This window comes from Schistocerca gregaria, chromosome 4, assembly GCF_023897955.1.
Source record: "Schistocerca gregaria isolate iqSchGreg1 chromosome 4, iqSchGreg1.2, whole genome shotgun sequence".
Classification (NCBI taxonomy): Eukaryota; Metazoa; Arthropoda; class Insecta; order Orthoptera; family Acrididae; genus Schistocerca; species Schistocerca gregaria.
Window position 1 is genome coordinate 402,385,588 of NC_064923.1, and position 24,749 is coordinate 402,410,336.

Here is a 24,749-nt window from a genome sequence, read left to right on the forward strand (position 1 = left end):
TGAGTCTCGTGGACGAAGAAAGCGGTCTGGGTTTCAGAAGATAACCAAATATTGGCTCCAGAAATATTATAATTTGTGAGCATAAAACAAGTTCCAAAATTCTACAAGCGACCCATGGCGACCTGTGGCTCTGTGCATCCGTTTGACGACCCTTCTTCAGCATGGGAGTGACCTGTGCTGGTTGCCAGTCATCAGCAACGCTTGGCTCCCCCAGACGCTTTCGACGCACTGCTGGAGGATGAGGAGCCAGCGCTTTCCCATACTCAACATTCCCTCTGTCGAATTATGTCAGTTGTTTTTCTGTCAACCGGCCGTTGAGACCGAGCGGTTCTAGGCGCTTCAGTCTGGAACCGCGCGACCGCTACGGCCGCAGGTTCGAATCCTGCCTCGAGCATGGATGTGTATGGTGTACTTAGGTTAGTTAGGCTTTTAGTAGTTCTAAGTTCTAGGGGACTGATGACCTCAGATGTTAAGTCTCATAGTGTTCAGAGCCATTGGAACCATTTGTTTTTCTGTCCTATGGTCTCTTTCTCCGATATGTGTCATTTTGCCGTTGGTGCTGTGATTTTAAGGAGGTATTACACTGCAACCTGCCTCTGTGCAACAGGTTCGGAAAAAGGCAGTTGGTATTTCGGCTTTTGCTCTGTCGTCAACCATTTCACGTCCGTTATGGTCACACAGTGCCTCGAAAGGTGACTTCGATCCGTTTACCGAGTTAACATGAGACCAGGGCATTTTACATTGTCTCTCAAGTCATGTTGGGCGCTTCACGAATTGCTCTCCAAACGCTAATTTTGGCTTCATTCTATGTTTTTTCTTTTATTTTTGGTTTGTGAGGCCTTGGCTACGTTTTTATTTGCAGTCGAGCTCTCTTTGCTTTCGGAGCAGTTTCCTAACACGTCTGTCAAGCTACAGCGAGTCTTTTCCTTTCCTCAGAACTTTGCTCGGCACATATCTGTCTAAAGCGTATGGTGGAATGCAGTTGAACTTTTATCTGTTGATAATATTGTTTGGGCTGGAGATGAAGTTTTCGTGCTGACTGCTCAAGTAATCTTAAACTTGTTTCTTGTCGCTCTTCCTGATTACAACGATATTCCTGCCTTTTTTTCTATTCCTATTTGTAGCCGTATTGGTTCAAATGGCTCTGAGCACTATGAGACTTAACATCTGAGGTCATCAGTCCCCTAGAACTTGGAACTACTTAAGCCTAACTAACCTAAGGACATCACACACATCCAGCCTGAAGCGCCTAGAACCGCTCGGCCACTCCTATAGCCGTATTCCCTGATGCTACAACCGTCCGGTTTCGCTCTTCTACGCTACACAAGTCGAAAAGTTCCGGTCTGTTTGTCACCAATAGAACTAAGATGTTATATTCACGAGTCAGTGCTCTGTTTAACTGTTAAAACTATCTTTCGGATAAAACAGGTAAGTTTAAATCTACCTCTGCAGCTATAAAATTACCAGGAAACTTAAGCCAAATATTCTCCAAGATTCTCCTCAACTGTTGCGCCTCTACTGCTGCTATGCCAAGGGGTGTATAAACGCATTTGGTGATCATTTTTGATCTACCTTTAACACGTGTCTCGCCCAAATTATTTAGAATTTGGTATCTTTACTAATCCAGCAATATATTATCGCAATTTTATGGGTATAACCACACTTCCACTATCAGCGTTCAAACTATCTTCGCGATATACTCCGAGGAGACAAAGAAACTGGTACACCTGCCTAATATCGTGAAGCCTTCCCCCCCCCCCCCCCCCCCTCCGCCCGAGAGCACGCAGAAATGCCGCAACACGACGTGGCATGGACTCGACTAATTTCTGAAGTCGTGCTGTCGGGAACAGACACCATGAATCCTGCAGGGCTGTCCGTAAACCTGTAAGAGTACGAGGGGGTGAAGATCTCTTGCACGTTGCACGGCATCCCAGAGTGCTCAATAATTTTCATGTTTGGGGAGTTTGGTGGCCAGCAGAAGTGTTTAAACTCAAAACAGTGTTCTCGGAGACATTCCGTAACAATTCAGGTCGTGTGGATTGTCGCAGTGTCCTGCTGAAATTGCCAAAGTCTGTCTGATTGCACAATGGACATGAATGGGTGCAATGATAAGACAGGATGCTTACGAACGTCTCACCTACACGTATCAGGGGTCCCATATCACTCCAACTGCACACGCCCCACACCATTACAGAACCTCCATCAGCTTGAACAGTCTTCTGCTGACATGCAGCGTCCATGCATTCATTAGGTTGTGGGACAGTCTGGACAAACAGTACCTACATGTACTCGTGGATAGTAGGATAGTATGCCACGACGAATACAGGCAATCATCAAAGCAAGAGGACGTGCTACTGGGTATTAGAGGTGTGTACAGCAGTCTGGGCCACCACGTCTGAAAGTCTCGCTGTATGGTGCTACAACATGCAATGTGTAATTTTTATGAGCAATAAGAAGGGCGGAAATGATGTTTTTGTTGATCTCTATTCCAATTTTCTGTACAGATTACGGAACTCTCGGAACCGTGGCAATGCGAAACTTTTTTGATGTGTATATATATTCCGCGCCAGTAAAAAACTTTATTTTCAAAAACACGGTTGTCCCATGTTCGAGTCCCGGTCTTACAAGCGGTTTTAATCTCCCAGAGAGTTTGAAATCAGCGCGCGCTCCGCTGCTGAACGAAAATTCATAATGCATACTTTCACATTCTTCCACGCGCTGTGGTACATGATTTGGAACGCTGGTTTTAACCTCTCTGTCTGTGTGTCACAGGCGGCCGGTGCTGAATGACCGCCTGCTGGATTACCAGGAGTGGTACCTCTCCTTTCGCGACGACTTCAGCGCGCAGTGCGAGCAGCAGCAGCCAAAGGCATCAGAGATGTTCGGTCTCGCCGACGCGGTGTACTCCTTCTATCGGATCAACTGGCTGAGAACTAAATACAGCCCATCTGTCAGAGACATCATAGGTGAGTTTGATACTGGGGTTCATCCACTGCAGGTCTGTGCGCTGATGACTTCGGACTGTATTCTCATTTGACGAATGATGTTCAGAAACCCTTCTCGATTTACGTGATTGCCGTGCACGGTGTACACTCCACTGTAAGCTTTTCGATTTCTTGGCAGCTCTGTGTCTGGAACTCTTACAAGCCACCTGCATACTACAAGTGGTTTGGATGTTATACTCGTAGAATATTAAGAATAAACCGCTCATTGGGACAGAAGAATTCCTTCATGTTTTCGCTACTGGAGTTTGTTGAATTACTTCTTGACATTTTCACGCTAACGAACAAACTGGTTACGCGATATCTCTAAGCTGAATATACTATACTGAAGTATACTGAAAAGGCGGGAAATCAGAATGAGTCATCCTTCATACAGTGTAGCTGAAAGTCCGTAGCGCTAGCTCAAAACACCAAGTTGGTTCAAATGGCTCTGAGCACTATGGGACTTAATTTCTGAGGTCATCAGTCCCCTAGAACTTAGAACTACTTAAACCTAACTAACTTAAGGACATCACACACATCCATGCCCAAGGCGTGATTCGAACCTGCGAGCGTAGCGGTCTTGCGGTTCCAGGCTGTAGCGCCTAGAGCCGCTCGGCCACTCCGGCCGGCCACTAAGTTGTATTTGGACTACTTAGACATAAAAACTACATATTCAGCATATCAATATGTGGACCATCGCGTCTTACACAGAGATCTGTGTGTCTCCACATCTCCTTTGACATCTTGTGAAGTGTCTGTGTAGGTACGTTTTAAAAGGTTTCGTCAACAAGTTATGTTGACCTACGTGGGAAATAATTATTCCTCCTAATGAGTTGTCGGTGTGGTAAAGTTCAGAGCACGTGGTGTCCATTTTGATGAGGCTGGTGACGATCCTCATTGTGCAACTCACACACATGAATAGCAAAGTGTGCCAGAGTTCCGTCCTGTTTGAACCACACACGATACATGATTGCCTTGCCTTCGAGTTGAGATATTAACCACGTTTGCAATACTTTAAAAGTTTCCATCCACATGTCCCTCAAGGAACTGTAGTCTGAAATGGTATCATGATGGTATCCTAGACCATATAATGTAAGACGAGTTCTCTCTAGCCCTTGCAAATAATGAGAATTTTCCTTAGACCATAAAACAGTGCAACTCTTAACTGCAGTACAGCGCACAGTTGTTGGAAAACTAGGTACTAGCCTCGGATTCTCAGGGGGTAGCACTAAGGGTCTCTAAGTGGACGACTTGTGAATTATCCACACAAGCTTTTCCCATGAAACAGTCTATGGCTTAGCGAAAACCTTATCCTAACCCCTGCAATAATTGGTGTGTTTAGTCTTCACATACTGACACAAAAACTTGGCGGAGGAAATTTATTTACAATGTTAATGGATAAAGCACCTGTGGGAAACATAGCAGACACTGTGACAACAATGTAAGGCAGGGTGCACCTTGTTGTTCCATGTCATAGACAGGTAATTCATTCACAAACATCGGCCTACATCCTTTCATTTTCAAACTTTCTAGTGTAGTCGCACATTGCTAAGCTCGCTGCCTGCTGTTCAGCTCAATATTTGCCAACGGATTTCAGCTCATTTGGCTGAGACACGGTGGCACACGTTTCTACTCACATATGTCGAGTCGGCAGCCTGTCTGTGACACAGCCTGAAAAGAAAAGAACAACAAGTTTTCTCGGCCAAGCAGGTTTGCTTTATTCGGTGGGCCATGCCAAATGCTCTCGTTGTCTCTGTCACTGTTTGCCCTATCTGTGGACTTTCATACACCCATACATACACCACTAAACGTTCCTTTCTCAGTACGACTGTGTCGGCATTGAATCACAACTGACTGAGTGTGACGTTGAAACAAGAGAGTGCAGTACCGCTTCTATCAGCCTCAAAACAGAGACAGCTATAAAACCAACTTACTTCGTCTGTTATACAAATTCGAAGGGGACATGGGGGTCTTCGTTGACGCCGTTTGGATGATATGAGCTTGAATAGTATTCATTCAGTGGATCTCTGGTATCTTTCTTTGTGAACACTAAAATTCATGTTCACTTTCCGCCTAACATCATTTCTGACAAATACATCTGGTTATTTGTTGGTGGTAGCCTACCATAATCACTAATCATCGATGATTTAACTAAACAACACTCAGTCGTATCGTCCAAAGAAGACTTAACCCTAGGACGCCCAAGCCTTTTTTTCTAACTTGGATGCCTAAGGGGGGAGGGGGGGGGGGGGTTCAGGGAGCCCACAGGTATTAAATAAGTTTACTGACGAAGAATTACAACTTTCAATATGGTTTATGTATTTTAACTAAGGTATCGGTTTATAAATGTTGTTAATCGTTATAAATATTGGATTGAGTGAATAAAAAATTGACATATTACAATACAAAATACAGATGTGTTCATATACAATAGACTACTCTGAGTCCTCAACTTCAAGGCAAGAGACATACTTCACAATTTTTTCTGAATGTGTGTTACACACATGTTTATGACACTGTCCACAATACTGTTTCGGTTTACTTAGATTGTTGTACTTCTGCTTCTTTGTTTTAGCTTTTCTTACACAAATATGGCACCGAGCTTTCCCTGCAGGAGGCTGACGTGCTTCTGTTGTCACTTCTTTGATTTTCTTTCGTAGAATAGTCTTCATCGATTGAACAATTTGGTTAGATAACCCTCTTGCATTGGAACTTCTTTCTTCTACCTGCAATTTCACTAGTTCCATCCCAGCTTGCAGAAGAGAAAGTTTCCATGTGTTGTGTTTCTTTTCATTTCATCTTGGATGTTACTGGATGAATATGGTGGTTGCATTGATAGCACAAATGTCGATGAGAGAGTAAAATACAGATAGAAGCCATCTCTTTATTCCCCTCTTGCAGGTGTACGAGGTGCATTCAAGTTCTAAAGCCTCCGATTTTTTTTTCTAATTAACTACTCACCCGAAATCGATGAAACTGGCGTTACTTCTCGACGTAATCGCCCTGCAAATGTACACATTTTTCATAATGCTGACGTCATGATTCCATGGCAGCGGCGAAGGCTTCTTTAGGCGTCTGTTTTGACCACTGGAAATCGCTGAGGCAATAGCAGCACGGCTGGTGAATGTGCGGCCACAGAGAGTGTCTTTCATTGTTGGAAAAAGCCAAAAGTCACTAGGAGCCAGGTCAGGTGAGTAGGGAGCATGAGGAATCACTTCAAAGTTGTTATCACGAAGAAACTGTTGCGTAACGTTAGCTCGATGTGCGGGTGCGTTGTCTTGGTGAAACAGCACACACACAGCCCTTCCCAGACGTTTTTGTTGCAGTGCAGGAAGGAATTTGTTCTTCAAAACATTTTCATAGGGTGCACCTGTTACCGTAGTGCCCTTTGGAATGCAACAGGTAAGGATTACGCCCTCGCTGTCCCAGAACATGGACACCATCATTTTTTCAGCACTGGCGGTTACCCGAAATTTTTTTGGTGGCAGTGAATCTGTGTGCTTCCATTGAGCTGACTGGCACTTTGTTTCTGGGTTGAAAAATGGCATCCACGTCTCATCCATTGTCACAACCGACGAAAAGAAAGTCCCATTCATGCTGTCGTTGCGTGTCAACATTGCTTGGCAACATGCCACACGGGCAGCCATGTGGTCGTCTGTCAGCATTTGTGGCACCCACCTGGATGACACTTCTCGCATTTTCAGGTGGTCATGCAGGATTGTGTGCACAGAACCCACAGAAATGCCAACTCTGAAGGCGATCTGTTCAACAGTCATTCGGCGATCCCCCAAAACAATTCTCTCCACTTTCTCGATCATGTCGTCAGAACGGCTTGAGCGAGCCTAAGGTTGTTTCGGTTTGTTGTCACACGATGTTCTGCCTTCATTAAACTGTCGCACCCACGAACGCACTTTCGACACATCCATTACTCCATCACCACATGTCTCCTTCAACTGTCGATGAATTTCAATTCGTTTCACACCACGCAAATTCAGAAAACGAATGATTGCACGCTGTTCAAGTAAGGAAAACGTCGCCATTTTAAGTATTTAAAACAGTTCTCATTCTCGCCGCTGGCGGTAAAATTCCATCTGCCGTACGGTGGTGTCATCTCTGGGATGTATTGACAATGAATGAGGCCTCATTTTAAAACAATGCGCATGTTTCTATCTCTTTCCAGTCTGGAGGAAAACAATCGGAGGCCTTAGAACTTGAATGCACCTCATACATAGGCGCTATTTGATCAATGGTATCAATTCCATCTTTAGTGGAATTATAATATGCATTTATCTCGGTTTTATTCTTCTCTTCTCCAACAGTGCCTTTATCTTGGTGCATTGTTGACAACATCAGTAAGTTTTTACTTGGTATCGTTTTTGCTGTGTAGGACACCAAAGTTACTGGAGGCCTAAATGTTGGGAACTGCACCAACTCACTGCAAGTTTACAAGATAAATAACAGCTGACTGACATCAACAATCAGTTCCTCTGAAAGTAAAGCAATTGTTGTGAATATCAAGAATACCAACCAACAAGAAACTAACTTGCATTGTTGTAGAGAGGAGAAATACGAAATCCTACTAAGGGAAATTTTCTATAGCATGGAAGCCTAAGGGCGGAGGGTTTGTTGTACCCATAATAAGTTTATTTACTTTTTATTTCAAAGCAGGAATTTTCTATAAAATATATTGTCACTAACATTTCATAAAATAGCGAACAAACAATAACTCAAAGGGAATATGTACTATGAAAGTTACTTGGGCAAAAGCAGGGGACATAAAAAAGATTGTGGGTTCAACGAACCCCCCCCCCCCCCCCCCTGCTCCTTAGGCGTCCTAGGGTTACAGTGTACGAGCACCAAGTACTTGCTGTCGTTCTTTTCCAGACGAGAAGTGGCAGCTGGAGGACAAAAGCAGCGCCGTGCTCAACGTGGACACTGACTGCCTGCAGCTGCTGGCTGACGTCCTGGAGCACCCCCCGTGTCCGCTGGAAGACCTGCCCCCGGAGACCGTCCGGCAGCGCCTACAGTGCCGCGAGCGGCTGTGGGGCGACCTGGTGCAGCGGTCGGCCCACGTACCCATCACCAGCTACCTGGCCTACACGCAGAGGGCGAACGTCAACCTCTGCCTGCTGGCCTGGATGGCTGTCAACTCGTTCGGCGTTTGTCAGGACGTCCCGTTCAGTATCGTGCAGTCCGTGCACGACGCCCGCTGCTACTTCGACAGTCCCGACGACCAGTCGTGTCTGGAATCGAACACCACAGACGCCATCTGCTCTGTCTCCAGAGCTGTCCTGTTGCTGAAGTGCCGCGAGTTTTCCTTCCATAAATCTCCCGAGCTGTGTGCCGTCAGATATTACGGAGCTGGGCTGTACCCGAGTGGCTTCGAAGTAACGTGGACAGATCCTCTCAGAGGTTATGTAAAGCCAACGGAAAGGACACTGAGTTACAAAGAGAGTTTATACAGTGTCACCTTGAAATACAAGAATTTTAAAATCGAAAGGTTTAAATCTTTAGAAATATCGTTTGTAGTGCTAAATATTCTTTTCCGCTTTTTGACTGCCGGACTATACATGCACCTTCCCCATTTACGTAATCTGCCTGGAAAGATATTCTTGTCCTTTCAGATCACGGGTATAGTCCAGATCCTGTGTTCTGAGGTCGTTTATCGGATGGCAGGCGTCCCCGACTTATCTGTAATGGTACTGATAGATAGCGCCCTCACGTTTCTCAGTTGTATCTGGCTAAACTCATTCTGCTACCATATGTACGCGTGTGTTCGTCATCTGAGGCTTCCTAACGAGCTAGCACCTACTGAAGCGAGCCAGATATTCCGTCGCCAGGTGCTGTATGCACTAATACCCTGGAGTATAGTATGCGCAACGTGTATCGCTTTGGAAAGAACGGCCAGGTATTATCTGATCTATAGTCGGATAATATTCCTTGGGGCGATTTCACTATCGATATCTTTTAACTTGGTTTGTCTCGGACTGGTGGGAATCATGTACCTACGAACTCGGAACTCAATGCAGCAACTCAAAATTTATAGGAAGGGTAAATTTGCCTCAAAGAAAGAACTTGTTTTTATGTCAGTTAAAACTGTAATTTTAAGTGGGATTGGGATTATTATTAGAATTGGGTTTCACCAGGTGCAGGGCGTGGCACAGCTTGTGTACTGCGTACATATAGCTACAATGGTGCAGGGGCCACTACTGTATGTTTTTTTCATTTGTAACGGAACGACGCTCCCCATACTCAAGAAGAGGATACTGGCGTGTTTCAGCCCAGACATCAGCATTCCGGAGCAAGACCTGTGCTCAGCAGCTGAGAGAAATCTAGCGAGGAGGAAGAAAGAAAAGGCTGCCGTTGCAGAATCTTCGTTGTAACCTCTTTAAGCATTGTTTTCAAAGGATTGTCTTTCACTGTAGACTATTCTAAACCATGTAATTAGTTATAAGGACAGAATCTAGCAGACGAGACAGAATTAACTGCGACCGATTTCACAAAACAGTGCCTCAGATTTATAATTCATTCTTTATTTAGCATTACTTACTTACTTGTATATGGTAGCACAAAAGACTAATAGTTTTAGTTGTTCAGGGTAATCTGAAGTGAACACAAAGATGTTAAAGGAGAGTTTTACATAGGACTAAGGTGCTTTTGTGATGATGACTTGTTGAGCTAGAACTACATTAAAGTATAATAGAGGACATTAAAAAGTAATGTGTATGCAGTGTTGTGGTGTTAAACAAGGAACAAAATTATTTAAAAAACATTTATACAGACAGATTCGTGGTAGGAAAGACATGTGCCAGACGTCAGAGTAAAGGTACACACGTCTTTCCAGAGGTATAATATCATACTATGCACTGTTTACTGTGATACATTATTAATAAAAGACCAGCCATTTGTTGGAATAAAAAATGAGTGAGCGACCATTGGAAATGAAACTATTTCCTGTGTGAATTCAATATGCAGCCCAATTAAACACCTTGCTATAAGTGGTACTATACAGATGTGATTTTCAGAAACTGTCAAATTACAGCGATCACCACTCACTTACCGACCACCCATAATCTAACCCAACACCAACTCCAATTGTGGAAGCAGCCTTCACTGCTACACATGTTAAGTCAGTCTAACATAAGGGTCGCCAACCTCGCTTTGATCTGCGAGACAGGATTAGCCCGCCTGTAATTAATAGCCCTGTTTCTACCTAGTTACTGTGAATCAAGTTCCCGAGATCTGATGAGAGGATTGGGAACATCACTGATTCGTCCCCCACAGACCGTATGTGGACTTTGCTGGCAAGGCGTATACATCCACATCAGCCCCCAGCCAGAGGCCTGCGTCAGCTAAAAACAGCACGTTTCAGACATGGTAAGAAATTCCTCGAGACGGCATTCAGAGACTGTATGCTTGCATGAAATAAATACAATGAAAAGCCAAACCAGCTTGTACATCTGCCTAATATAGTGTAGGGCCTCGCGAGCACACAGAAGTGCCACAACACGACGTGGCATGGACTCGAATAATGTCTGAAGTAATGCTGGAGGGAAATGACATCATGAATCCTGCAGGGCTGCCCGTAGATCCATAAGAGTACGAGTGGGTGGAGATCTCTTCTGTACAGCACGTTGCAAGGCATCCCAGATATGCTCAATAATGTTCATGTCCGGGGAGTTGGGTGGACAGGTAAAGTGTTTAAACGCATAAGAGTGTTCCTGGAGCCACTCTGTAGCAATTCTGGATGCATGGAGTGTCGCATTCTCCTGCTGGAATTGCCAAGTCCGTCGGAACGCAAATGGACATGAATGGATGCAGGTGATCAAACTGGATGCTTACATACGTTTGATCCGTCAGATTCGTATGTAGACGTATCAGGGGTCCCATATCACTCCAACTGAAAGACATCCCACACCATTACAGAGCCTCCACCAGCTTAAACAGTCCCCTGCTGACTTCAGGGTTCATGAATTCATGAGGTTATCTCCACAGCCATACACTTCCGTCCGCTCGATACAATCTGAAACGAGACTCGTCAGACCAGGCAACATGTTTCCAGTCATCATCAGTCCAATGTCGGTGTGACGGCCCCAGGTGAGGCATAAAGCTCTGTGTCGTGCAGTCATCAAGGGTACAGGAATGGGCCATGAGCTCCGAAATGTCGTATCGGTGATGTTTCGTTGAATCGTTCGCACACTGACACTCGTTGGTGGCCCAGCATTGAAATCTGCAGAAATTTGCGGAAGGGCTGCACTTCTGTCACGTTGAACGATTCTCTTTATTCGCCATTGGTCCCGTTCTTGCAGGATATTTTTCCGGCCGCAGTGATTTCGGAAATTTGATGTTTTCCCGAATTCCTGATATTCACGGTACACTCCTGAAATTATCGTAATGGAAAACCCCCACTTCATCGCCACCTCAGAGATCCTGTGCCCCATCGTTCATGCGCCAACTATACCACCACGTTCAAATTCACTTAAATCTTGATAACCTCCCATTATAGCAGCAGTAACGGATCTAACAACTGCGCCAGACACTTGTTGTCTCATACAGGGCGTATTCTGCGTGTTATGTATCTCTGTATTTGAATATTTATGCCTATACCTGTTTCTTTGGCGCTTCGGTGTATGTATGTATGTGCGTGTGTCTGTGTGTGTGTGGGGGGGGGGGGGGGTGGTATGGCTCTTGTGAGAACTTTAGTGGGGACTACATAAATCACGTGGAAGATGGGAATTAACTTTGTTTTATGTTCTCTTCAGGAAGGACAAAAAACATGTGATATTTTAGTACACAGTATTAATGTTCCACCATAATATTTATTTAATAGTCCGTTATGAACTTGCTTTCGGCTTCTCAAGCCGTCGTCAGTTATCTGACGATCGCCAAAGAAGCCGAAAGCAGGTTCATAACGAACTATTAAATAAATATCATGCTGGAACATTAATACTATGTGTTAACATGTCTATATTGCCCCAAGAACGAACGGAATATTTCATAAACTACATCAAACATTTGTAGCCAATAAATTTTAGCTACAGTTCGTTGACCCTGTAAGAAACCAAGAGTCCAGTTTGGTAAAATGAATTGTTAGATACAGCTTTTGGATTTAAAGTGGTAGATTATTATCTGTCTTTAATAAGAACATTCCTGTCGATCCCAATCTGTAAACATTGTACTGCACGAAGTTTGTCATCCTATTAACTTCACATTAAATCGCAAAAGAATAAATGGGAGCATGAGTTTGAAAATAAATACACGCCTAAGGCACTGTAGCTTTCCAATATTTAATTTATTCAAGTAATAGCAAATGTCACCAAAACTTACAAAATCATAAGAATTATATTTAAGCTGTTCAAGATTATTATTTATTATTCATTATTGAAGCAGTGAGCCTTTAATGTAGAAAATGTAGTTGGCTCTACAAAAACTCCTTTATTTACTGTATATATCGTGTAACTGCAATACATAAACTATGGCTTATAGACATTTCTTTGTAGCCAGAGAAAAATAGCCACTTTCCTCCGTTGCACTGTTGGAGCTTCATCCATCACAACCGAGAGGTACTGCACACTGTCCACTGCTTTGTTGAACTCTGAGGAGTAGTCAGCAGCAGAACATCGAAGTCACAGGCGATGGCCGTGCTCTAGGACGACCACTTTCACTGCCGATCTCGTGTTAAGAAGTTCTGTACTGCTATTATTAATGCAGCGCCAACACGAAACACTCGTTCGCAACTCTTGACGACTGTAGGGCACACCAACGCCAGAAAATCACTTCACTACGAGAGCTGATGGACGCAGGTGCCTCTAAATCGCGACACCACGTGGCGCTGTCTATCCACGGCTTGTCAACAGGGGCGCATTACGAAGTGAACTGCCGGTGGCGTGGTGGGGGGAAGCCACTGGTGTTACCTGGGTTAATGGCGTCATGCCCCCCCCCCCCCCCCTGGTGAGCCAAACGTCGGAAGTCGCAACTAAGTCTAAATGGGCTGTAACAGAGCTCACTGCTAAATGCAAATACTTAAAACTCTGGAAACATTTGTCCGTTTCGCATACAGCAAGAGCCGATCGCGGTTGGGGGTTGGGGTTGTTTGGGGGAGGAGACCAGACAGCGAGGTCATCGCTCTCATCGGATTAGGGAAGGACAGGGAAGGAAGTCGGCCGTGCTATTTCAAAGGAACCATCCCGGCATTTGCCTGGAGCGATTTAGGGAAATCACAGAAAACCTAAATCAGGATGGCCGGACGCGGGATTGAACCGTCGTCCTCCCGAATGGGAGTCCAGTGTGGTAGCCACTGCGCCACCTCGCTCGGTGCTAATCGTGGTACTGAAAACGGTTTTCAAGAAATGTTTACAGACTTGTCTCAGTTACTCGCCCAGAGCTTGTGTAAAACTACCTCTGTCGAAACGCAAACGCTTTCAGTACAGCCTGGTGTCCTCTGAGCTACTGCAGTGCCAATGCGCCCCACACCCTATCGGCGTCCGCCTCTGCTGAGTTCTCCGTGTCAAACATACACAAAGTTCTTTTTGTCACCGACACCTCTCCATACGCGCTCAGGCGCTCGCGCACGCACGCACGCCCGCACACACACACACACATACACACACACACACACACACACACACACACACACACACACAAACCACGCGAAATTGTGAAGGGACAAAATTTGATCGGTAATTCCAATTCCGACGCCAGCACACACACACACACACACACACACACACACATACACACACACACACACACACACACACACACACACACACACACACACACACAAACCACGCGAAATTGTGAAGGGACAAAATTTGATCGGTAACTCCAATTCCGCCGTTCGATCAGTGAAACGTCGGCAGCGAACCTAACGCTTCAATTTGTTACTCGTTTACTACCGACTCTGTTGGCAACACCGTTTTGCAGACAGTATCTCAGTAGGGGTAAAATAGATACTGCCTACAGGAAAATTAAAGAGACCTTTGGAGAAAGGAGAACCACTAGCATGAATATCAAGAGCTCAGATGGAAACCCAGTTCTAAGCAAAGAAGGGAAAGCAGAAAAGTGGAAGCAGTATATAGAGGGTCTATACAACGGCGATGTACTTGAGGACAATATTATGGAAATGGAAGAGGATGTAGATGAAGATGAACTGGGAGATATGATACTGCGTAAAGAGTTTGACAGAACACTGAAAGCCCTGAGTCGAAACGAGGCACCCGGAGTAGACAACATTCCATTAGAACTACTGAGAGCCTTGTGAGAGCCAGCCCTGACAAACTCTACCATCTGGTGAGCAAGATGTATGAGACAGGCGAAATACCCTCAGACTTCAAGAAGAATATAATAATTCCAATCCCAAAGACAGCAGGTGTTGACAGATCTGAAAATTACCGAACTATCAGTTTAATAAGTCACAGCTGCAAAATACTAACGCGAATTCTTTACAGACGAATGGAAAAACGGGTAGAAGCCGATCTCGGGAAAGATCAGTTTGGAGTCCGTAGAAATGCTGGAACACGTGAGGCCATACTGACACTACGACTTACCTTAGAAGAAACATTAAGGAAAGGCAAACCTACGTTTCTAGCATTTGTAGACTTAGAGAAAGCTTTTGACAATGTTGATTGGAATACTCTCTTTCAAATTCTAAAGGTGGCAGGGGTAAAATACAGCGAAAGGCTATTTACAATTTGTACAGAAAGCAGATGGCAGTTATTAGAGTCGAGGGGTATGAAAGGGAAGCAGTAGTTGGGAAGGGAGTGAGACAGGGTTGTAGTCTATCCCCAGTGTTATTCAATCTGTATATTGAGCAAGCAGTAAAGGAAACAAAAGAAAAGTTCGGAGTAGGTATTAAAATCCATGGAGAAGAAATAAAAACTTTGAGGTTCGCCGATGACATTGTAATTCTGTGAGAGACAGCAAAGGACTTGGAAGAGCAGTTGAACGGAATGAACAATGTCTTGAAAGGAGGGAATAAGAGGAACATCAACAAAAGAAAAACGAGGATAATGGAATGTAGTCGCATTAAGTCGGGTGATGCTAAGGGAATTAGATTAGGAAATGAGACACTTAAAGTAGTAAACTAGTTTTGCTATTTGGGGAGCAAAATAACTGATGATGGTCGAAGTAGGGACGATATAAAATGTAGACTGGCAATGGCAAGGAAAGCGTTTCCGAAGAAGAAAAAATTGTTAACATCGAGTATAGATTTAAATGTCAGGAAGTCGTTTCTGAAAGTATTTGTACGGAGTGTAGCCATGAATGGAAGTGAAACGTGGAGGATAGATAGTTTAGACAAAAAGAGAATAAAAGCTTCTGAAATGTGTAGGTCACATAACTAATGAAGTAGTGAATAGGACTGGGAAGAAGAGAAGTATATGACACAACTTGACTAGAAGCAGGGATCAGTTGGTAGGACATGTTCTGAGGCATCAAGGTATCACCAATTTAGTACTGGAGGATTAAAATCGTAGAAGAAGACCAATAGATGAATACACTAAGTAGATTCAGAAGGGTGTAGGTTGCAGTAGGTACTGGGAGATGAAGATGCGTGCACAGGATAGAGTAGCATGCAGAGCAGCATCAAACCAGTCCCCAAAGACCACAACAACAATCTTTGAACATGATTTCAAATCTTTTCTAAACCTGCATGCTAAACGCCGAATATTTACCACATTAACTCAGTTGCAGTGTAATGAGAAGTTTCAAGCTGTTTTATACAGGGAAGTTGCATTCTTTAAAGAATCGGAGGTCTGCTCGTCACACCGTACGAGGCTGACAACCGGGATGAACTGGCTCACTACATGTTTCGCTCGTACGATCCCGAGGGATTCTTCGGCGCCACTGTTTAGTGGTGAGCCTGTGGCTGTACCGTCGAGTTGTTGTTTACATTTTCAGCAACTGAATAACACGGCTGACTCGCTGATAACTCGACGGAAGACCCCGAAGCACACCATTGTTTCACTAATATTCACAACGAAGCCCACAGAACGGAAACTACAAACCTATTCACTAAACACATATTTTATCGGTTCATCCTGTGTGACGAACACAATTCTAAACAATATATTGACAGGACGGAACTGTTTATAATTATCGCAAAGTGGATCGACTTTGGACACAAGAGCAGGCGGCATTTACCGATGGACAGACGTCTTGGACGTTGCTGTGGTCACCAATACGTGGCAGATGATCGCTAAAAGGAGAAAAAAAACCTCTGTACCTCAAAAGTTACGACTGAATGAACAGCTTTGTCATGTGACCTCCTGACAACACAAGTACACACACAGAAAGATCAAATGGTGAGTGGTCTGCCGGTCCCCACTCTTCCAAGCCAGATATTGTACAAATTTCCTGTGCAGGTTGTCTGACCAATCAAAGGAAAGTGTACTAATTTGCAGCCGAGATAGGGAGATGTGTAGGTAAAGGGTGACGAAAAGTAGTGGTAACACCTCTAAAATTTTGGCCCAGTTTCAGTGGATAGTTCTGATAGAACTGTAAAACCTGGCCTGCCAGTTGCTCTGTTCATATTGCGCACAACCTGTAAGTTTTATGTAATTTGATTCTCTGCTTTTGGTCCAAGCAGAGTGACAATATTGTTACCACAAAATTTGCCCCACGTAATCGGAATACTACGCTCTCGTTTTCTGACCTTGATACCTGCTGGCCCCCCTCCAGCAGCGGATGGAAAACCGGATTAAGTCTAAATGGACGCTGGTCAAGTCACGCGTGACGTCACTGACGTGCATACGCTGTACCAAAGACTGCAGAGGACTCAATCGATACAGAGGATCAGTGTTACAGTGGAGCAGAAGTTGTGTGGTGGCAGAGATTTCGTACTCGGAACTACTCAGCGTGGGTTATTACCTCCAGAAATTACTATTGTTAAAAGTTAAACACTGAAATGTCTAACTCCAAAGCATATCCTGCATGTTGTCGACCAGTGACACATATCATACCAGCAAAATACAAAGTTTTTTTAACATTACCAACCACAATGTGCCCTGACACATGAAACGCAGATGTGTACCCTTAGAAAAATTAGTGAATTACTGTGCTGGTATATCTCTTACGTTATTTGATTTTCAAACATCTGAGCAGAACTGAACGTACTCAGACATTTCGCTCTTTATCTATTCTGATCAACACTAAACTGACACACAATATTTTTAGCGCAACGCAATCTGACTTTCAAAAATCTCTGACAAACATTAACCTATTCCTTTCACAAATTACTTACCTCACAAAATCTTCGTTACTCGAACTACTGGAATACAGCGAGCGCCAATACTGCCAGCTAAATAAAAGATTCAAACTACTGAAGGCACTAACTACTGATAGGCATAGTTAGCAAATGAAAGATTTTGATAGAGAACAAACAATGTATTTACATTGATAGTGTTCAAAAGTCATAATATATATAGCAGTTCATGGCATCTAGTCTTACAAATTTACTGTCTCTGATGGGCACACGTCCAGATAATCCGCTCTCAAAATTCCGCCATTTCTCTCCCCACATCCACCACTGCTGGCGGTTCACCTCCAACTGCGCAACGCTACGCGCTGTTAACATCCAGCTGCCCAACACTACAATAGCAAACAACAATGCAAACCAGCCACAGACTGCACACAGCACAGCCCGTGATTTTCATACAGAGCGCTACGTGGCGTTACCAATAAAAAAACCTATTCAGCCTAATTACAATTCTTTTTCCCGGTAGTTTAATATCTTCAACCCATTTCACTCGGAAATATAATTGTTCAATCCAGTGTTCATCATTCGGAAGCTCCAATGAAATTACTGTTGCCAATTTTAAAATCTCTCGAAAGTGCCAGACGATCGAGCAGGTAACTACAGTTTTTCGTTTTCTTTCTTTGGGCATAAGTTTCAATACAAGGTCAGCAAATGTGGCACCATCGCGCCGATAGTATAAAACCGAATACGGCGACTGCTCCACCTGTTCTGTCTCAGCCAATCACAGCATAGCTGTTAAAAGTAACTACAGGTTATTGCAAAAACTGCTGCTACAAAATAAACGTTCCGGTCGTCGTACTTGGCGCGGTACAAGGGAGCAGACAGAAAAATTTAAGCTCTTGCATGGATAGCGGAGCAGTACACAGTAAACTAAATCGCTAAAATGGACAGATCATACGAATTAATTACGTTATGTATTTGGTACCTATCAGCTTCTCTGTTAAGGCTGAAATCAAAAATACTATAGAAAATTCAAGTGGTGACCATTCGGAGTGAAAAGGACTTGTAATTCTGGAAGTGCAACTGAGGTGTTTGAGGATACGTTCTGAACCTATGATTTGCTCCAGGCTTGACGATCGTATCCGATTTACACGTACGGCGCTGAGTAGATAATTTCTGCATTGGCCAAAATGGGAGGTGATCGTGTCGTTACCGAACGAGGCTGAGCGGACGTAGAAGCAAGCAGAGGACAAAATTGTTCATTCGGAACGCAGCGTTCTGTCGCGGGAAGAGTTGCGTGTGCTCGCTTCTTGGAGTAAGAAATAAAGAGCTGCACGGTGCACGAAGGTCGCGTGTGGAGGCGTCCGCTGCAGGCGGCCGGTCGAGCAAGGGGGGGGGGGGGGGGGTCACGTGACTTCACGGCCGCCGCCCCGCCCGGCGCTCAGTCGCCTTCTTACAGCCGGGCGGGTGGGAGAACGTGTGGACGCAACGGCAGTTGAGGACACGCGCCACTTCGTGCTCTCTGAAGTGTGTAAGGCCGGTATTACACTATCAGATTTTTTTGTCAAACATGTGATCAAACATTCCGTCAAATATATTTGACAAAGATTTTTGGCATAGCGCTAGAAGGGGTATTACACTGTTATCAAATTTTTCGTCAAAGTTCAAGATGGTTGACAACTTGTTACTAACCGCAGCAATTGCACGTACCGCAATTGCATTGTGTGCACATGAGGAAAAGAAGTGGGGGGGAGGGCGAGGGAAGGAACCATACATACGAGGTTGACACTTTTAAATTCCTGGGATTACAACTTGATAATAAATTCAGTTGGGAGGAGCACACCACAGAACGGCAAAAACTCCGTAACAAATCTGTATTTGCAATTCGAGTGTTAGCAGACATAGGCAACATAAAAATGAAAAAGCTTGCATACGTTGCCTGCTTTCATTCCATAATGTCATATAGTATAATATTTTGGGGTAAATCTTAAAGTCAAACATAAGTTTTCAGAGTCCAAAAGCGAGTAATACGTATTATTTGTGGAGTAAATTCATGGACGTCCTTCAGAAACCTCTTCAAAGAACTGTGTATACTAACTACTTCTTCTCGGTATATTTACTCCTTAATGAAATTTGTCCTAAGTAATATCTCTTTTTCCAACAAACAGCTCAGTTCATACATACAATAACAGGAACAAAAATGATCTGCACAAGGACTTAAAAGCACTTACTTTACTTCAAAAAGGGATCCACTACTCAGGAACACTCATCTTCAATAATTTGCCAGCAAACATAAAACGTTTAGTTACAAATAAAGATCAGTTTACAAGGAGCCTGAAAGACTTACTAGTGGCCAACTCCTACTCCATTGACGAAATTTTGAATAGAAACATATGATGCATTGTATTTATTCATACTATTAGTATTGTTATTTCAGATTTTTTTAAAAATAATGACATGTTCCACATCCACGAGGGTCTCCTCAGCACGGATCTATGGAACGAAAAACAATCTAATCTGGGTGAAACCGTCGGTTTTACGACGACACGATAAAAGCATTCAACAAAACTTGTTACGTGAGCTGTGGAAGACGTCAAGTCGTACATCAATTACTTAAGAATGGATGAGCATACATTTCTGTATGTGCTCAGTGAAGTGTATCCTTATATCACAAATCACAATATTCACTTAAAAACTGCTACCTCTTCAGAAGACAGGCTCACTGTAACACTCTGATTCCTTGCTACAGGAGAGTGTTATGTTATGTTATGTTAGGTCAGGTCAGGTGTCCAATCTTCTTAATCTATTTTTGTATTCAGGTTGCCTCACGTTGTAAAGCACCTCATCAGCTTCATACATCTCCATTAATTTTGTAGTTGTTGGCACACACCAATTGTATTTACTGGCAATGTTTATAAAAACACTGCAGACGACAGAACGTTGCAGCGATGCTAGCGCTCCATGTGGTAACATGTCACATTGCAGTGAACAGAAGACAAGCAATTTCTTTGGTCAAATCTACAGCGAGCCCTAGATTTGATCAAATATTGGACGACACTCGACGAAGTTCCTATTACACAATCAAAGATTTTTGACAAAGAAATTTGATATTGTAATACCGGTCTAAGGTTTGTATAGAAAAAAAATCTTGCAACTGTTGCCGGTAGTAGTAGTTGAATTCAGCATAAAGAGCGGCAAAGTACAGACACCTATTATAGTTATCAGTATGTACTCAGTTTAATTTCAAAACAAACGAGTTTTCTCGTTGTTCTAGTCATCTCTAAAGGCAGCACCATGCAGTTCACAACTCATTTTGGTAGAATAAATTCAGCTTGCTACTAAGTGCCATAATAGAAATGAAAGAAAATTAGTTGTACCCTCAGACATGGCCACTCGCGAAACAAATTTTATTCAAAGAAACTTCCTGGCAGATAAAAACTGTGTGCTGGGCAGAGACTCGAACTCGGGACAATTGCCTTTCACGGGCTGCGGAGTGGAAATTTTATTCCATGTTTAGAAGTGACTGTGACAAAGCACTCCCGACGAAATAAGTCGAATACTTCGGACTCGGTCTTCACTAAATAAAATTTCTTGATATTGGCAAGCCTACATCGAACTAGAAATGGCCGACTTCATGTCTATACAAGCCTCTTACAACTAGTTATCCACGTAGGTGAAACTATGGCGTTGACTGAGCCGCCTCAAACGAATTCCGGGGGCAACAAAAATTTGATTCTCAGTATTTCATGCTGTTATTGGGCGAATTTCAAAGTTCTGTCGCAAGCCGCCCGTTAAAAGGTAGAAACTTGTATTTAAAGCCCCGAGACAGTGAGACAAGTATTACCATGGCAAACTGCGTATCTGTCTCGTTCAGCTCGTGGAGCCCAAATAATCCACAATACGTTCATCCATTGTCTCAGAATGACAGCACTCGGCGGCCTGCAGCAAAGTTCGAACATAATCTCAAACCTTCGCCTCGGTTCCATGCATAACGTCAAATACTCGACACATGGACGCATTTATAAAATAATCTGACGATTGCAGGAGTACTATAAATAGGAGTTGTAGTCTTCACAGAATCTGGCGTGGGTCGGGGTTTATACTGGTTGTGACGCTGTAGGACTTGCAGCAACTTCCAAGTTAAACCCCTACGTCTGTTTCTACGTCAGCAGTCGGCAAGCCGCGTCACAATGTGTCGTAGAGGGTACTCCTGCTACCACTGACTGCTCCCAGCCGCCTTACCTCGAGTGGTACGTCGCTGGGGTGGACATCTCACTGATTTCGCTTCTAGGACGCGCGTTGGCAGTGCGAGACTCCGGTTTGTGAGGAGGAAGTGGGCGTCCGCACGGAAGCAGATAGCTGAGTGTCGCCAGTGCAGGGTCGGCAAGCGGCGGCAGGTGACGTCACGCGGCAGGGGGAGGACAGGAGTGCGCAGCGGCTGGGCGCAGCGTAGAATGGCCTCTTTGCACAAAACACCCTCCACCACACATCGCAAAGTGGCGTGAGCTTTTGAGATGCAAGTTGTGACTCACCTTTGCTGCGTTCTGCATCACAATATTACTTTTTAATACTTCGGGTTTAGATTTGATTGGTACGCGAGACATAAACATAAGGAGTGATGTAATGAATTACGATTACGCAGATGAGAGTATGCCAGTACATTCATAACGGCACATTTCGTTTGCTTCATATCGTTTGAAAGCGACGTTCCACACTGATACGGAAAACACTGGGGCCATATACACACAGGGTGATCCATTGATAGTGACCGGGCCAAATATCTCACGAAATAAGCATCAAACGAAAAAATTGCAAAGAACGAAACTCGTCTAGCAGATTTAAAAGACTGTGTGATATACTAAAATGTTACAAAATAACGCAACGTAAAAGCAAAAATTCCGCAACAACAATCTTCAAAATTGCTTAGTTCAGTACAGGAAGAAAGTATTCAAGGTCGTTCTCCAGTTTGGTTACCAATTTTTCGCGCTAAGTTCGCGGGTAGTCTGTTTTTCAGTTTTAAGAGTCAGACGCTCTAGGAACAGTGCTCTCCTCAAACCCTCAGAAAAGACTTTGCATACTGTGGACGACAGCTGCGACTAGGAAGGAGGGGGTAGATTACAGGATATCTGAGGTGACTAGTGTATGAGGTCCCAGTGGAAACGGAGATGGAATTAGTTGCCAGAATTGTAGCTACCTGTGTTATAATTCGAAACACACCGAGAATATTTGTCAGGGTGCGTCAAAATCTTGTTCGTCCATGTCATGCGTGCAGTGAGGTTGATAGAAGTCAGTTCAGCACATTTTGTAAGATACAGCACAAACGGAACGTTCATTGTGTCGGTGATGGTATTTGTAGTTAACTGTAACTAATGTAAACAAAAAAGTACTCAGTAATGTGATTTTATTCCTGTTATCTCCTTAAGCTGTCTTCTCTGACCCGAGGTTCCCTGCCACAAATTGTTCAGTGGAGCATCCTCTGCGACCTGTCAAATTTTTTCGCGCTTTGAAAGTGCTTAGTGACAATATAACTAAAACAGTAATGCTTGGAATATATAGGGTGCTCAAAAAATGGGTATCTTAATACATTATTTCTCTCTTGTCATATATTACAAACAGTGGTCAAAACTTGGACAATAAAAGTTTGTGTAAACTAGAAGCATAAACTCCTTGCTTGAAGATACCGGCTGTCCAAATTTTTTATACATATTTGATCGAATAAGTGAGTAATATATTTTTGCCAGCGACGGAAAGTTTCATAAACAGAAGGAAAAACACTTGCACAATTATAGGTTATGGTGCATTTAAAACTTTCGAGAAACTGTCTTCAATCAGAGAGAATACTGTCATTTCCAGACGAGACTTTTCCCGTCCACACAAAAGGGCTTATTCTTAATATCTCTCGCACAGATGGCAACCACAGCTCGGAACCTTTAAGTCTCAGCTCAGGCTGTCTGGTTACTTGTGTTCTTAAAGCATATCATCTCCTATAGCGTAAATGATCGACAAATGGACTCCTATCAAGTCCTTGGATCGCTATTCTACATATGTATTCAAAAGTTACAATCCTAATTCATGCAGATGTAGTCCGCTGGCCTTCGATTTCTCTTCAGCCGGCTTTGTGTGAGAGTTGACTGCAGCCACATGAAGCGGTGTGGAGAACCACCTCCTCCGCTCCCTGTTTGTAGAGTGCGTCCTGCCTTAGTGCAAGTACAGGTTTATGTGGGTTTTCTTCTTTGCTGCGTCAGCTTCTATTTCTCGCAGCAAATTTTTCTTCAGTTTTTCCTTTGTGACTCTAGAGACAAGTGCTACTGGAGGCTTCTTAGTCGATGAATCTGCAAATGCAAACTTGAAGGAATACACCTCTCTGCCCGTTGTCGTCTTGAGTTCTTGCGGTGTGTGTTTTCTGTAGGATTTGAAAGTCCTAACTGAGATAAGTTTGTGAATGAATGAGCGTATGGTGGCCGGGAGACCCCTCGCGGGGCGGTTCGGCCGCCGCTCCACAAGTTCTTTAACGCCACACGACTTGCGAGTGAATGAGGATGAAATGACGATGAAAGACACACAACACTCAGTCATTTCGAGGCAGAGAAAATCCCTGACCGCGCCGGGAATCGAACCCGAGAACGCTACCGCAAGACCACGAACCGAGGACAGATAAACTTGTAATCTTCCTGAAGTGTGTCCGCCTATTTCCCAGAAGTGTAGAAGTAGTGAGCTGTGGCGTTGTAACCTGTATTCTTTATTGGCTCCATCAGCCTCTTCACAATCTCAAAAGCACCTCTGAAGCAGGTCTACTGTCTATTCCAGTACACACTTTCACTTTATTTTCAACTCTGTCGCACTTTCTTTGTATTTGTTTGTCTTGGTGGTCGTTTTTTCCCTGCATGTGTTCATCTCGCATTGTCTTTTTGGGGTGGACATTTAAACTGTTGTAGACTGGCTCGATCATGATCTTTTATTATTGTTATCAACAAGCGAAGATCACATGCTCTATGGTTTTAATACCTTCTTCCACTTTTCCTTGTGGTGTATGTTTTCCCCGTTTTTTGTTCGTTCCATTCGTTTTCGTTTAGGTGTGGTGTTGGGTGTTTTTGTTCCATGAGCTTCGCTTGCGTCAGGGAAAAGGGACTGATGACCCTGTAATTCTGGTCCCTTTATACCCCACACCAAGCAATCTGGAACTGGAAATATGTGCGAAATGGGCATTAAACGCCAAAGTCCCGACCTAATAGAGCTCCAGTACAAAAATCCACACGTTCTGACGTCCAGTCAGTGAACTGGGTCCTGCGTTGCAGTAGTAGTGTTGCAGAGGCGGCACAACACATCACTGGAATCTGTGAGATACTGAATCATAAAATTCTCATCAGTCGCAAGTTTGCGAGTTCCATAGGACCGTCTCGAAGAACGACTGATCTGACACTGAGATAGAAACAATTTGCTATGTTTCTCATTTTTTTGAATTACGCATGTGGAAAACAAGGAGTAAAATTATACAGGATTAAAGCAACGTCTGTTTAACTCTTAAGGTGTGTGTGTGTGTGTGTGTGTGTGTGTGTGTGTGTGTGTGT

General features: G+C 43.8%; 2 protein-coding genes across 2 annotated transcripts in view; both read left to right on the top strand.

Moving 5' to 3' along the window:
- The window catches only part of LOC126267142 (uncharacterized), an 80,301-nt gene extending 70,370 nt beyond the window's left edge, over positions 1 to 9,931 (top strand). Inside the window, exons 7-8 of the mRNA XM_049972070.1 lie at positions 2,773 to 2,966; positions 7,869 to 9,931. Of these exons, the coding sequence (XP_049828027.1) occupies positions 2,773 to 2,966; positions 7,869 to 9,367 (1,693 nt within the window). The 3' untranslated portion in view covers positions 9,368 to 9,931. The remainder of the gene's footprint in view (positions 1 to 2,772; positions 2,967 to 7,868) is intronic.
- An 8,440-nt stretch (positions 9,932 to 18,371) lies between these two features.
- Positions 18,372 to 24,749, top strand: part of LOC126267748 (pneumococcal serine-rich repeat protein-like) — a 28,668-nt gene continuing 22,290 nt past the window's right edge. The window contains exons 1-2 of the mRNA XM_049973052.1: positions 18,372 to 18,378; positions 18,641 to 18,721. Coding sequence (XP_049829009.1) covers positions 18,372 to 18,378; positions 18,641 to 18,721 — 88 coding nt within the window. The remainder of the gene's footprint in view (positions 18,379 to 18,640; positions 18,722 to 24,749) is intronic.